Genomic DNA, 12,989 nt, shown 5'->3' with positions numbered 1-12,989 from the left:
TCAAGTCGGGGAGCGGGAACAAGAGTGCGGGTCGGGGGGGGGTGTCGGGTCTGGTCCGGAGGCGGGGGGGGGGGGGGGGGGAGCGGGTGTCGGGTCTGGTCCGGAGGCGGGGGGGGGGGGGGGGGAGAGCGGGTGTCGGGTCTGGTCTGGTCCGGAGGGGGGCGGGGAGCGGGTGTCGGGTCTGGTCCGGAGGCGGGGGGTGCGTGGGGAGCGGGTGTCGGGTCTGGTCCGGAGGCAGGGGGGGGAGCAGGGAGCGAGTATCGGGTCTGGTCCGGGGGGGGGGGGGGGGAGAGCAGGAGCTGGCCGTGGGAGGAGCCTTATTCAGGCAACCCCAGTGAGGCCATTCGACCAGGGCTAGGGGCTGTGTGCTTCGGGCCCCTCCCACACAGTTCGGCGCCTGGAGCTACTGCACTTGCGTGCCCACTGTAGCGCGCATGTGCAGAGGTCCCGGCACTGTTTTCAGCGCAGGGACCTGGCTCCGCCCCCCCACAGCTCGTGCTGGCTGCGCCGAGGGCCAGAGGACCTGCAAGTAGGTGGAGAATACCAAGGATTTTTTTAGGCGCACTTTGTGGCGCGAAAAATGGGCGTCCAGGTCGGGACTGCGCCGTTCTAGGCGTGTGTGGAAACGTGGGCCCAAAGGATCTCATAGAATGGAGGTCAGCAGGGTATAAACTTATAGCCTTCCAGGGATGGTGCCAGCCAAATTATAATAATAACCGTCAGCCACCCTTCCTAAGTATTACTCCCGGAATAGGAAATCCTGAAGGTATAATATGCCTAGTGAGTAATGAGACTAAAGGACCAGAAATGGGACGCAGCAAGTGTTCCCAAATGACTAAATGGCAAGCCACAACTAAATCTCACTGATGGGAGAAAGATAGCAACCGTTGGCTGGACAATGGTCCATAACAAAGCCCCAGGTGAAGGGTGGGAAGGTGAGACCACTCGAGTAGGGATGGCGCGAAAGGACCAGGAGCTGACATCCTATAATTGCACCTACTTTATTTGTGGCCATAAAGCCTACCCATGGTTACCAGCCAACTGGACAGGGTCCTGTTACTTAGGATATGTGGTACCCTTTATCAGATCAATAAAGACTCTTAAGGGATGCCTATGGAAGTCATAGAGTTAAACGGGATTTGACATGGCTAAATGGAATATTCAAGGTAATGGTGCCACCCTATGGAATAGCATCAACCGAATGGCAGTTACGGGAACTGGCTAACTTAGTCGAATCAGTTGCCAATGCAACTCCCCAAGCCTTTGAAGGGGTGAATAATGAAATGGTAGCTATTCGAACAATGGCTCTCCAAAATCGTATGGCCTTAGATTATCTCCTAGCCAAGGAAGGAGGGACATGCGCATTAATAGGTGGAGAATGCTGTACGTATATCCCAGATAAATCAGAAGAAATCGGCAGTCTAGCTGAATACATTAGGAAAAAGGTAATAGAGTATAAACAGACAGTTGGCCAGGATGGTATCACCTTGTGGGGTTGGGCATCGGGATGGTTGAGATCCCTAGGGAGATCTGTGGTACAGGGTTTGATCATATTCCTGCTGATAGTCTTCGCCCTATATCTTTTATTTGTCTTGGTTAAGTGTTGCTGTGCCAGGCTGGGAAAAACCATGTTACCTCCCGAGACCACGGCTAGAGTTATGGTAGCAACAACTACTGAAGGCTCTTGTGTGGAAATGGAAATAGAGAGATTGTACAAGATCAGAATGGATTAAGTTGTCCTTGTGAAGGACAAAATGGGGGAATGTGGAAAGGTATTTTTATCTAAGCTGTACCACACGGTATTTTTGTGCCCTTTTGCAATATATAACAAAATGGAGTCCTGGTCCTTCCATGAATTTCTGCAACAAGCAGTCGGTTTGCATAAACAGCTAAACCTGGCTTGAAATGGCTGATGTCTCCTAGCTGTCTGGTGGCTAAGTCCTGCTGAAGACAAGTACCCCCCATGGTGCTCTCCTATTGTCTTTTCGACACCAGTTCCACTCCACCCCACCCTTTTCAAAGAACTCAAACCACCAGCCATTATCTCTTGTACAGACCTCATCCATTTGATGCAAAAAGATAACTGACCAGGAAACTAGACAATCCTGACAATGCAATGCAGGTAATAGCTCATTACCACACTCTCATTGAGTGATGTCCGGCTGGCCAACTAATAACCCTGACAAAAAGAAATATCTGGAAACCATGTCAGGACAAGGATGTAGTAATTAACTCTTTATCTGTATTCACTGACTGCGAGACAGAGCCAATACACAGGGAGAGGCCATAACTTGTGAAATTGTACCATTTCAAAGGTGTTCACTTAGCCATTGACTGAATGTGACCTTTCCCTTGCTAGCAAGTAAATTAAAGAAACTTCTGCCGGAGCTGAAGGTGTCTGAGTCGTTTATCGGAGGTCGAGATTTCGACAAAATGCAGGCAACTGTGAGAGACATAATGGCGACCCAGATGGGACACTGGTACAAGGAACGTGATAAGAGAGAGACTGGTTTCAGGAAACGAAGCAAAATGGAAGAGGGGATTTCCTCGTATGTGTTTAAGAGGGTAAATGTGGCTAAGGAGTAGGTACTCGATCTATTGTATGTTGAGCGTCCAGAAGATGCTGCAGCTTAATGGACCGAGAGCAAGGACCATAAAAGGTCGATAGAGAAGGCCATTTGGCTAATTTGCCTTCAGCAACAGATCCGGCTTCTAGATGAGGAGAATGAGAAATTAAAGTGAGTATTGAGACAGGCAGAAGAGAGGTCCAGCGCAAGGGCCACAGTCGGGGAAAGGCTGTGGACAGAGGTGGGACAGTTAAAGGAAAGTAGAGAGCTCACTAAAGAAAGGTACAAAACTCAATTGGACCTTTTACAGTGTCAGATTATTGAAGCCAAGAATAGCGAACGGGCGTTGCGGGAAGAGAATTCCTGCCTCGCCAAGCAAGTTAAAGAGTACGGGGAGAGGGTGAGAGACATTCAGGTAGCCTATAAGGTAGCCAGTACCAGGGAATTTGAGGCAGGAGACCACGGCCCCTGCCAGCAGCAGATCCAAAGCTTGAACCTTGCTCTATCCCGGGCTAAAGGCATGGTGTGCCTGTTAAATCCGGGTTTAGCCCAGGAACACCTGGTTGGGCAAGGAGAAACCCCTCAGTCACCGCCTGTAGCTCCCGGGAATGGCCCAGAGTGCGGGGCAGGCAAGGATTGCGAACTACCAACACCGGCAGCCCCAAGTTTTAACTCGGCTTGGCAGCAGGGGGAAGAGGGCGAGCCAATACAAGAAGGGCCGGAACCAGGGCCAATGTACCCGGTCCGGCAGCAGAAGTTTGGCCCGCCTGATGCCAATGGGGCAGCAGGACCCCAAGAAAGCAACTTCGTAGTCCCCCACGACACCCAAAAACTGAGGGCTATGGTAGGGCACCTAAGTAAGCTCACCCAACAGGGGGATCCCTCGGTACACTTCCTGGAAGTGGAACACACAGGGGATATTAACGGGTGCGATGATTCAGAGCAGGCTAAGCTGTTGCTCTTCTCGCTAGACACCAAGCTGTGCCATTCCCTCTCTGCAGACAACAGAAAGGGGCGAAACACGTACGCTACGGTTAAGGAGGAGGTTCTAGAGGCCATGGGTATGAACGACGGGAGTCCTTTCTACCGAGTGGAGAAGACAGTGCAGCTCGATGGGGAGACTCCACAGGCTTTCGGCGACAGGTTGTGGCCGGTCTACGAAAGGGCCTGTAGTGGGGTTCTTGACCGGGCCCACCTGAACCCTAACGAGCTGGCTCACTGGCTCCGCAGCCTGGTGGCAAACAGCTTACCTAGAGTAAAGGCAAAAGCCCAGGTCTGGTTCGATCCAAGAGATCCCAGAACCACCAAGGAGACAGTGGTCAGGCAGTTGACCCTGGCTTACCGGAACAGTAGAGGGACAGAGGAGCCCTCCTCTAAAGGGAGGGTGCATGAGATTAAACCCAGCCAAGGCAAGAGAGAGTGGCATCAGGAAGGTGGGAACCCTCCCCACAAAGGGGGCGAGTGTTTTGGGTGTGGGAAAAGTGGGCACTGGAGGAAGGATTGTAGGAACCCCTGGAAAGAGACTAAGGGAAAGGCCACTCCAGCCCCAGCCCGTAAGGCCAGGGCAGGAACACCCGACACATATGAGACACTCGTAGCCGCCCGACAGACACTCAAACGGACAGGGAGCAGTAGCTATCGCAACCGGTCCAGTAGCCGGTACGGTAAAACTCTTTGCTCCAACCCACCCAGATGCATGACTAAGGCCAGTGCAGCCTGTGTACCTGTGTTCCCTCGAGTACGATGCCTGGAAGAGACCGTGCGTTACGATGGAGGTGGAGAAAGTGAAAGGGACCTACCTGCTAGATACCGGCGCTTCCAGCACCCTTGTATATGCAGATAACCCAGCTACCTCACCTCTATCGAACGGGGTCCCGTACAGTCTAGTGGGGTTCACAGGCAATGAGCAACTGGTTCATTTTCCATCCCGCTCACCATTCAGTTAGGGACACTCAAAACCAAATGGAAGTGTGTCCTGATGAAATGGGAGCAGAAGGGAAAAGGGATCCTGGGAGCTGATTTTATCATTGGCCACCAGATCCTAGTGGATCTCAGGAACCACTGTCTATGGGGAGCCATAGTGACTGACAGGGAAGGTGAGGTGGCGGTGATCCCAGAAAAAGGGGCCAAGGGAACATTGTGTACCGTGAAGCCAAAGGAGGGTTATGACTTGGAATTACTGGTCAGTAACACCCCAGTGGAGTACCAGGCATATGTACGGGCACATCTTGCAGCATTTGCCACCCACAAACATGACTATGGTAGGGTAACGGGGGTGGAAGTTAGTATAGTAGGGGACCCCATGAACCGACCACAAAAGCAATATAACTTCCCCAGGGAGGCAGAGGCAGACCTGACAATGGCGCTGGGATCACTGGTAGAGCAAGGGGTGTTAAGACCGATAGCAACCCATGTGAATTCTCCACTGTGGCCGGTTAAGAAACCGGACAACTCATGGAGGGCCACCGTGGACTATCGAGTACTAAATAAGAATATCCCTGCCTGTGCACCCACTGTAGCAGCCGTAGCGGATCTCATAGGGAGTATTCCAGCATCTGCGACCACTTTCACGCGCTGGATATTTCAAATGGGTTCTGGTCCATTCCTTTAAAACGGGAGGACCAGTACAAGTTCGCCTTTACCTTTAAGGGCCAACAATACACGTGGAACTGTCTTCCCCAAGGATTCTACAATAGTCCCAGCATTTTTCACCAATGCATGGCGAACTGTTTAAAGGGCTTTAGCAGACCCCAGCAGTTGGTGCAGTATGTGGATGATCTGCTTCTGTTCACCGATCAGGGGGAGGAGCATGGCCCACTGCTGGCTGAGCTGCTAAAAGAAGGATTTAAAGTAAACCCCAAGAAGGCACGGATCGGCCAGAAGGATGTCAAATTCCTGGGGCTGACTGTGCGCGCTGGGGAAAGGGCCATAGACAAGGCTAGAAGGGAGGCAGTACAGGAGTTACCAGCCCCCAACACAGTGACAGGAGTAAGATCCTTTCTAGGACTCACCGGGTACTGCAGAGACTTCATTGAGGATTATGCAGCCACCGCAGCCCCTCTGCTCAGGCTCCTACACAAGGGGGTAGAGTGGGACTGGGATGAGGGTTGCAAGGCAGCATTTAATCAGCTCAAGAAGGATTTGCAGACCGCGCCAGCCTTAGGAGCGATAGATGCAGGAAAGGAGTTTTTCCTGGAGGTGGCAGCCAGCGGGGACAGTTTGAGCTCAGTGCTGCTTCAAGAGCGGCACGGCCAGCTGAGACCGGTGGTTTATTCCTCCAGGATCCTCACAGATATGGAGAAGGGGTACTCCAACTGTGAGAGACACCTCCTAGCCACACATTGGGCGGTGAAAAGATCCTTGATCTTCACGGGAGGGTCTTCTCTAACACTCCTAACCCACCACACACCTACTCAGATGCTCCTAGATGGGAGGATTAAGGACGGGACGGTGAGCAGTGCCCGCATTGCTCGCTGGACCCTGCTCCTCTCCCAGATGGACCTCAGAGTAGAAGGCCCCCGCGAGCCAAGGCTCGCAGCCAACCTAATCTATCCAGGGAAAGCCCACAGGTGCTCCATAGAAAGGGTATGGAAGGTAAACATTGGCCTTCGGGCGGGGTTACACCCTACAGGCCGGGACATCTACGTGGACGGGTCCAGCATGGTATCTGCTGGCGAACGACTCACTGGGTGCGGAGTCTATGACCCAAGGGCAGGTATTGCCCTGGCAATCAAGCTCCCCAGCACCATGAGCGCCCAGCATGCTGAACTGTCCGCCGTAATGTACGTGGTGACCCACCCCGAGGAATTCCCTACCCCATACACGATTTGCTCGGACAGTATGTTCACCTGCAATTCATGTACGGAGTACCTGGCTATCTGGTCCTGTCGCGGATACACGTCCGCTGACGGGAGACCCCTGGCAATCAAGCCCCTGCTGGAGAAAATCATGACAGCTGTGGGGGAAGAAGGAAAGGTCTACATACATAAGGTGAAGGCCCATTCAAAAACCGAAACCCGAGCAGAGGGAAACCAACAGGCTGACAAACTGGCCAAAGAAGGTGCCCGCATGGGAAAGTTCTGGGACCCCTATGACACCGGCCGCATAGCAGCGGTCAAGAATAAGAACAGGGCAGCAGAGAGTACAGGAACAGCTTTGGCCCTGGACTTAAATACAGTTCAGCTACAGGACCCTGTCCTGAAAGCTGTCCTGAACGCGCTAGCTAGAGGAGAGAGAGTAGAAGGTCCGTATGGCACAGCAGCCATTACCATTAAGGAAGGCATGCTGTTTAAAGAGGGACAATGGGTTGTGCCACAGCAGCACCAGAGGGAATTCCTAAAACTGGCCCATGAGGGTCCAGGAGCGGGACACCCCAGGCCTGAGACCACCTGGCAACGGGTGGAACAGGCAGGATGGTGGCCGGGACTCAGGGAGGACGTCCGCGAGTTCTGTGCGAACTGCCTGGCGTGTGCTGCGAACAACCCTGGCCCCCAGAAAAGGAAGGTGTCCTTAGGACACGTCAGGAGGGTAGAGGGACCATGGCAGTCAATCCAAATTGACTATATCGGGCCCCTACCCACCGCCCAGGGAGGCTACAAATACTGCCTAGTCCTGGTGGACGTGTTCTCAAAATGGGTTGAAGCCTTCCCCTGCCGAACAGCCACCGCACTAGGGACAGCTAAGATTCTAGTGAGGGAAGTGTTCTCCCGGTGGGGTCTCCCACAGTATGTGGAGTCGGACCAGGGGAGCCATTTCACCGGGCAGGTAATGCAGGCAACCCTTAAGGTGCTCGGCATTGAGGGGAAATGGCACGTTGCCCACAATCCACAGTCATCGGGTATTGTGGAGCGTTTAAACCGCACCATTAAAGAAAGGCTGCGGAAGGAAACGGGAGACTCACCCCAAAAGTGGGTGGAGGTCTTACCATTGGTCCTAATGGGGATCCGAGCCAGCCAGTCAAAGAGCACCGGGTATTCCCCATATGAGCTCATGACTGGCCGGATCATGCGGACCCCCACCCATTCCTAGCCCCGGTGCTCACAGAAGGTCAGCTCAGAGAGGTGAACCGGGACCGGTTTGTCAGGAACCTGTTTGAACGCCTCAAACAGATTCACTGGCAGGCTGCTAGTAACATGGGCAGACAGCATCAGAGTAACCGATTGCTGCTAGAACCCAGTAAACACCATGAATGGGAGATAGGGGATCAGGTCATGGTGAGGAACTATGCTCGGGTCGGGGTTTTTGAAGCATTATATATGGGGCCATACAGCATTGTGGACAAGGCAAGCCCGATGGTCTATGCCATAAAGCTGCCCCGCCGTACTAAGTGGTTCCACATCAACCAGTGCAAGCTGTACAACCCAGGGTCAGCCAACCACAGAGGGCAGCCGGGAGGGGTGAACCGTCCTCAGAACAGGGACCCTCCGTTGGCCGCCCCCGACGGTGGAGGGCCCACAGGGAATGTGGCAGCTCAGAAACTGTGCCTATAGGGGCAGTGAATTGCAGTACTGGAGGGGCTATCCCACCCATCGTTTGGGATTCGGACGCAACCCCAGTAACCCAAGCCCTGAGAAGGACCCTCCGTACACCACGGCCAAAGATACCGTGGTCACCGGCATCTGAGCCTCAGCGATTCTACCCTAGGAGAAGGGCAGCCCGACAGGAAAGGCCGAAGGTCAGAAGTACAGAGGCCGCTCAGAATAAGGACCACCAGCCAGCCGCCTCCAGCGGTGAGGGTCTCACAGGAGCAGTAGCAACGAGCTGTCCCAGAGACAAGGGTCTCCAGCTCACCGGCTGCGGGGAAACCCTAGCATCCAGGCAGCTATCAGGCCGCACAAGGCATGGGCCTGACAGGGACTAACCAGGCCACCCGGAGACGGGTGGCGGTTGTACATAGCTCTAATTTTAGTTTAAGGCAGCTGACTGCACCATTTTACATTTTAAGGTTTAGTTTAGAATTGAAGTTAATGTTGCAGTAATGTTTAGGTGATTATTTTGAGTTTGTCTTGTGTGTCAGCCAGCCTGAGAGCAGTTCTCAAGGGCAGGATCTAGACATTACCGGGTGATGGACAAACCTCAGGAGACCAACTGATGTTGTTTAGTTTTAATCTAGGTTTTTTTTCCTTCTGTAATGTGGTTGTACGTTGCCTATATGCTGGTGAATATAATGTAACTGAAATGAAATGTAACTGTGCTGAAATGCAATTGTAGTGATTGAACCCCCTCCAAGCTGGGAGGGTATGTAAAAAGTTTGTACCCTGTAAAGGGAAAAGTGTGCATCTATGGTGATGTTGCATAAGTGTAATGCATTTTGGGTATTAGTTTAGCTAATTTACGGGGAAGGTTATCCCTTGGGAGTCAGGAACTTTGCTCACCTCGAAGAATGATACCATAAGTGATATGGTATCACAGGGGGGAATGTAGAATTTACCAATATCTCGCAAAGATTCCAGGTACCTTTCCCCTGCAGAGGAGAAGAATCCCTTTCTGGACTTTTAAAATGGAAGGAAAACTTTGGGACACAAATGAATTTTAAAGGGGCAGACGAGTCCTGCAGGGCATAAAAGGGGGTGCATTCATGGAGACCCCCCCCCCCCCCAGTGTTTGGACTCATAGGAAAGGGAATTTAATTTGGAACTATCTACCAGAAAGTTTGAAATCCTAAAGTGCACATGGAAGAAACTACAAACTTTAATCGAATTTGGGATTTTTAAAAGGTGTATGTTGGGTCTGCAAGAAAAGGGGTGGGGTCAATATCTAAAGGGCCAGTTTGGACATTGGAACTATTCAAATTGTCTGGGAACTGTATACCCTCGAAATTTGCCCCTTGAAAACATTAGCATTTAAACAATCAACGATGGAAGAAACATTTATCACTGCACCCGGAGGACCCAAATGTCACATACATATTCCAACACCTTTTCAACAGGCATAGAAATATCTGGCTCAGGTCAGACTAGCACAATGGAGAGCTCACCAACTTCAAAAAGCCTATTAACGACAGATTAAAACCACTTAATCAAGTTTCAGTTAGCTGGCTGAAAAATCGAAACAAAGAACTGAGCTAGATTTGATAGGAGATAACGGAGCTTTTTTTTGGGATATATCTATCCCCCAGTTTTTACAAGGAGGAGCAGAACTAAAAGCTAGCAGAACACAGGAAAACTAGCAGAACTCAAAACTAGCAGAACTAAAAGCTAGCAGAACACAGAAAGCAGGACACAAAGAAATGGAGTAGTGAAGGAAACTACAAGAAATCATCAAGGACCGACCGAGCACGAGGCCCACGAAATGGAAGGTTGTCAGCAACCAAATTGACAACCCGGGCTACCACAACCAGCGAAACGACCAACCAAAACCAACTCAGCAAAAACCGAAGAATCGACACTTATTTCCACTCTACAATCTACTTCGGAACGACCAACGGGTGAGAAATTACTAAAAGGGACTAACTAAAACTATTCCTAACCAAAGAAAGTGGGTACTTACCCCATACATCCAAAACGCAACTTACCGCATCAACGGACGCACCCCAACCGAAGACTACGCAGTCCGAAGTCCTCTCCTCCGACCGGGATACGGCTCGCCTAGAAGGCCAAGTGCAGCGAACCCCGAAACCGCGATTCACCGGCAACTGTCAAAAAGGGGATTGGTGAGCATGGCCCCTGAACCCACAGAGCTATAACTTAGTTAGTTAGGGGAATTGGAGGAGGGAGGCTGGGATAACTTGTGTAAATGTATCTGCATTCTCCTCTTTACCCCATTTAGAGTTTAAGCAGTATTCTTTTCCCCACAGGCTGCAATTTGACATTTTATTCAATGTGTTGTACCCCTCAGTGTGTATTGGTCTGTGTGTGTTATTAAAGGTGTGCCTTTTACTTCTTTTTAAACACAATAAAGCCATACCTGCTTCCTACCTTGAAACCGATTGTCTGTCCAAGTCTGTCACCGTCCCTTCATAATTCCAGTGTCTAGAACCAAGGGTGTGGGAGCGATTCGGAACCGCTCATATAAGGTCAGAAGGGAAAGCTGACCCCCGGCAAACCACCCCTTACACAAGAGTAAAAGAGAGAAGTGTGAAATTAAACCAGAAGGTGAGAGTGAAGAACCATCACCATAAATGGTTAAAGTGGTTACCAGGAAGAGTGGTGAAGATATGTGGTCCTCGCATATATTTGGTAAAGGTGTTTGATAATGGACAGGTTCGGTTTGTTCCATCTTGATCATATTTTACCTACAGACATGGAAGGAGTTGAAGGTGGGAATGATTCAATTATTTCTGACTCATCAGATAGTTTTGATACACCAGTAGCAAATCCTAAATCCAATGTACTGGAAACAAATCCAGGAGAGAATCAGAATGAAAGTCTGAGTCCGAGTCAGGAAAACAAAGAGCCTGAAGTTCGAGTGAGTTCAAATGAAAATCAAGGAAATTCTGTGGAGGAAAACATTCCTCAGGATGAGCCTCGAATGAGTGTGAAATCGACACTATGTTTGGAAGGTTCTGTTCGAGAGCGAAGGTATCCTTTTCGAAACAGAAATTGTGGTAAAGTTAAATTTGAAAATATGGAAAAAATAAATAAGTTTATATCCTGTGTATGTATAAACATGAAAGTTATGTATGATGTTTGTTATGATGGCTTCTTCATTAAGGAGGGAGATGTGTAATGTCTGTAAGCTTGTAATGTTTGTAGCTCCACACTGTGGATGTGGACGTATTGTGTACTGCAAATGCAGGGTTAATAATAAACAGAACCAGGCAGATTTCCGGAGGCTTCCGAGAGAGCTGCCTGCCATGTTAGGAGCTGTGTGTGCTGTGCTCTGTGAATTGTGAATATATCACAGGCCGGGGTCAGAGGTGAGCACAGGGCGATGGGCCGGGGTCAGAGGTGAGCACAGGGCGATGGGCCGGGGTCAGATGTGACCACAGTCACTGGTTGGCGGGGGGGGGGGAGGTGGAGATGTCAGGTGTCTGAATGTGGGTCAATAATGTGAAGCCACATTTGCGGTAATTATTTGTTTTGCGTTTGGAGCATACATGTGCAACTGTTAAAAGATAGGCTGTTATTTCAGTTTGCCTTGTTACGCTGCGCAGCACAACCTACATTTCCTGTCCTGCCTACTTTGCTGTGCTCCTACCCTGTGTCCCCGGAGTCAGTCCCTGCTTCCAACATGTTTCGGCCTCAGTCCTGCCTTAGGCCTAAACACAGCTACTGCCATCAGAATATCTCGGTTCAGTTAGTGGCGCTGCCTATCTGTCTTTCTGCACTAAGCATCCTCCATAGGCCATTGGAGCATACCACAGTAGTTGAATGTAGGATGGGGAGCCCACTGTATAGCAGCCCCACAGCAACTTCCGGGATGGATTGGCAGTGAAACTGAAATAGTAATGCTGAGTACATATACTCCATGTAGCTGCTCTGCAAATAGGACATAAGGGATGACACAGGAACAAATGGAGGCCATTGAGCTACTCAGGTCTGCTCCACTATTCTATTAGATGATGGTTGATTTGTACCTTAACTCTATATCAGATGTTCCTATATCTTGATACCCTCCGCAAACAAAAATCTATTGATTTGTCGTGAAAATTTCAATTTCAATCTGAGCTCCAAATCCCTTTGTTCTTCCACATTACCCAGTTTTCCCTTATTCAAAGTTGAATTATTAGCAACACGGGAACATAGGAGGCCATTCAGCCCCTCGAGCTATTCAATTAGAACTTGGCTGAACTGGACCTTAACTCCATTTACCTGCCTCAGCTCCTTGATAACCGTACCAAACAAAAGCGGGATACCCGTTCTATATCCCGGATTTCCCACTCTATCTATCCTGGGATACCCCATTCTCCCTATCCCGATATTCCCACCCTCCCTATCCCGATATTCCTGCTCTCTCTATCCCAGTAATCCCACTCTCCCTATCCCAATATTCCCACTCTCCCTATCCCAATATTCCCACTATCCCTATCCCGGTATACCCACTATCCCTATCTCAGTATTCCCGCTATCCCTATCCCGGTATTCCTGCTCTCTCTATCCTGGTATTCTGGCTCTCTCTATCCCGGTATTCCCACTCTCTCTAAAGACCTAGCTCTGTCGAGCCCGTGTGGTGGCTGGTGTGGCCACCACACGTTACAAAAATCCACGCCGAGGCATCTTCCACCCCCTCAATTGGTGTCAGGACTGGAACATCGGGTCCTTTATTGAAATATCTGTGAACTCTTGTGGAAGCAAGTCATCCTCGTTCGAGGGACCGCCTACGATGCTGACGATCCCGGTATTCCCGCCCTCACAATCCCGGTATTGTTGCTATCTCTCTCCCGGTTTTCCCGTTCTCTATCCTGGTTTTCCCGCTCTCCCTATCCTGGTATTGCAGTTTTCCCGCTCCCCATCCTGATTTTTCTGCTCTCTCTATCCCGGT

The 12,989-nt window shown here is 50.5% G+C and overlaps 1 protein-coding gene across 3 annotated transcripts in view; it reads right to left on the bottom strand.

Annotated features, from left to right (window-relative positions):
* Positions 1 to 12,989, bottom strand: part of hsf2bp (heat shock transcription factor 2 binding protein) — a 121,084-nt gene that overhangs the window by 107,198 nt on the left and 897 nt on the right. For 2 of the 3 annotated variants that reach the window (XM_070874322.1, XM_070874324.1), the window contains exon 2: positions 10,081 to 10,200. The exons of the other annotated variant lie outside the window; for it this stretch is intronic. In XM_070874322.1, coding sequence (XP_070730423.1) covers positions 10,081 to 10,200 — 120 coding nt within the window. The remainder of the gene's footprint in view (positions 1 to 10,080; positions 10,201 to 12,989) is intronic. 3 annotated transcript variants of the gene reach the window in all.

The sequence above is a fragment of the Pristiophorus japonicus genome, unplaced genomic scaffold, assembly GCF_044704955.1.
Source record: "Pristiophorus japonicus isolate sPriJap1 unplaced genomic scaffold, sPriJap1.hap1 HAP1_SCAFFOLD_780, whole genome shotgun sequence".
In the NCBI taxonomy this organism is placed as follows: domain Eukaryota; kingdom Metazoa; phylum Chordata; class Chondrichthyes; family Pristiophoridae; genus Pristiophorus; species Pristiophorus japonicus.
This window is presented reverse-complemented; position numbering and strand designations above follow the sequence as displayed.